General features: G+C 33.5%; 1 protein-coding gene across 2 annotated transcripts in view; it reads right to left on the bottom strand.

The window, feature by feature from the left end:
- The window catches only part of LOC107040842 (protein zyg-11 homolog B), a 141826-nt gene extending 139800 nt beyond the window's left edge, over nucleotides 1-2026 (bottom strand). Inside the window, exon 1 of one of the 2 annotated variants that reach the window (XM_015261108.2) lies at nucleotides 1876-2026. In XM_015261108.2, the coding sequence (XP_015116594.1) occupies nucleotides 1876-1967 (92 nt within the window). In that variant the 5' untranslated portion in view covers nucleotides 1968-2026. The remainder of the gene's footprint in view (nucleotides 1-1875) is intronic. The other variant, XM_015261109.2, reaches the window with a different exon arrangement.
- Between the last annotated feature and the right edge of the window lie 458 nt (nucleotides 2027-2484).

Genomic DNA, 2484 nt, shown 5'->3' with positions numbered 1-2484 from the left:
TTTTCAGTCATTTGAAAGGTCAATTGAATTATGATAACTTTATATTCTCAATCCATTCAATTATCTTCTATTAAACAACGGAATTGATCCTTCTTTTTCATTTGGAATATTTGATTTTCCAAAATTCTCGATTCGGAAAATTTTGGATTGTCAAAGGAATGATAGTAATAATTATTTAAGATGCGTTAGTTATTTTAAACGTTTGAAAATTGAGCGTTTTAGAACAAAGAAATATTAATAGTTCATAATAAATAATTAAGTTCTTAAACAATAAGTTAATTATTAAATTATTTCAATGGAACATTGTGGAGGGAGAACATGGGACTCCTGAAACAAATTTAATTGGTTAATTGGGGGTGGAAAAGTCCGCCCACACCCCAACGAATTTTCCAGTCTCAATGTGGAAGGGATGGAGTAGCCCTGAAACATTGGGACTGATGAGTTTGGGGCGGGAAACTCTGGCCCAAGGTCGCATACCATTGGCCCCGAGTTTTCCCTCCAGAAGTGTGTGAGGTCACACCCTTAGTGCAGTTAACAAAACCACTTGCACTTCGGGTAGTTCCTCAGTTCCCTCACAATTCCCAAAGTGGAATTTTCTCATCGACCCTCTGGGCGATTTCAAGAGTTACTTATAACTCTTTTAGTAGGGTCTTCTGACTCGAGTTAAATAAGTTTCAAACTTACTTGATTTTATTCAATTTGTAAAAATTAGTAGTCGAGTCAGTTTTGATTGATATTCAATCAATTTAAATTACCTTTCAAACTTTTACTTGTGTAGAATCATTCGCGGCAAGTGTGTGTAATTAAGTTTAACCAATTTGGAATTAGCAGTCTACAAATTTGTAAGTTACAAATTAATTTTGTATTGCTTCCTTTTATTTTTGATTTGTCAAAATATAGACTCGCAAGAGTTAGTTTAAATAAAATTCTTCTACTTTTTATTTCTCAACCTTTGTTTCTTCTCCAACAAATTCTTTTGAAGTTTCCATAAAAAATTGAAATTCAGTGCTGTATAAAGAGTAATTTTCTCGAGTTACAGTTTTTACTTAAAATTGAATCTCTTCAAATTTCATTTCAGTTTAAAACTCAAGTTTATGTCAGTGATTGGTTTCATGTTATATTCCTAAATTGCCTTGGGATATTGATCACCTTTGACATAACATCAATAAAAATTCAAACAAGCATGTACACTTAGTACAATTATCCTCCGATTCAAAAATCAATGAATTAACTAAGATCTCAATACTACTCTACCAAAAGATTAAATGGGAACCCCTCAGAAAAACCAGCCTTTTTCAATGCAAAAAATGCCAAGGACTGGGCCACGCCAGTGGTAGTTGTTCCCTATAATTTCACTGCGTTAAATGCAGCCAATCGCACAAACCAGGAGTTGGTAGTATAAACAAAGATTCAGATCGCGCGTTACTCAAATGCGCAAACTATAAAAAGACTGGTCATCCTGCCAATTACAAAGGCTCCACATATTATAAAAATGCACTGGAGAGTGCAAAAGCGAAACAACAAAACTACAACGATGAAACAAACGATAAAATACAAAGAATCAGTAAGAGAATAACACCAAGTATCTCTTTTGCTGATTTGTCGAACACCCAATATCGTCCCAAACAACAAATCAACAGACCCAAAAGTTATAATCACCAAGAAAATCAGTCGAATTACAATTCCAATCCAAATATCACTCAGGAGCAAATTCATGAGAACCCCAGTACTTCTAATTCGCAGCCTCAGGTAGAGGTTATCCCCAACTGGGCTAAAGAAATGAAAAATTTACTATCACATATTGCAAATAACTTCGGTAAAATCAATGAACAAGTCGAGACAAATAAGAAAAATATCGATAAAATTTTAACTCACCTCAATCTCAATGGCCAATAATCGCATAAATTCACAAAACAATAACAATCCAAACTCAGTAAAAACAATAATGCAAGAAATAAATATTGCATCAATCAACGTCAACTCCATAGTTAAACAACAAAGAAGATTCTTCTTGCAATCATTCTTAGAAAATAACAACATAGATATAGCTCTACTAGGAGAAACAAAACTTAATAACAATCACAAAATAAAATTTGATAATTATAATTTTGAAAGAACCGACAGAGCCAACTCCAAATTTTCAGGAGGCGCGGCCATTATCATGAAAAAAGGAATTGAATATACAAGAATAAATTATCCAAATTCAATAAATAATACAGCATTAGAATATACAGTTATAAAATTAATAACAAACGATAACAAACAATTGTTTATTATCAGTGTATACGTAACTAATGCGGAAAGACGCAGACAAGTGTTCCTGGACGAGATCACCTTCCTCTTCAATGAGCTCAAACTAGCAAACGCAAATAAATATTATCTAATCTCAGAAGATTTAAACGCTAGACATCAGTGCTACGGTGATTTCACAAATAACGATAAAGGCCGTCACCTTCGTGTCTGGGAGCTGGCTAACGAACATAG

The sequence above is a fragment of the Diachasma alloeum genome, unplaced genomic scaffold, assembly GCF_001412515.2.
Source record: "Diachasma alloeum isolate Michigan unplaced genomic scaffold, Dall2.0 Dall_scaffold_00346, whole genome shotgun sequence".
Classification (NCBI taxonomy): domain Eukaryota; kingdom Metazoa; phylum Arthropoda; class Insecta; order Hymenoptera; family Braconidae; genus Diachasma; species Diachasma alloeum.
Note: the sequence above shows the minus strand (reverse complement) of the source record. Positions and strands in the feature narration are given on the sequence as shown.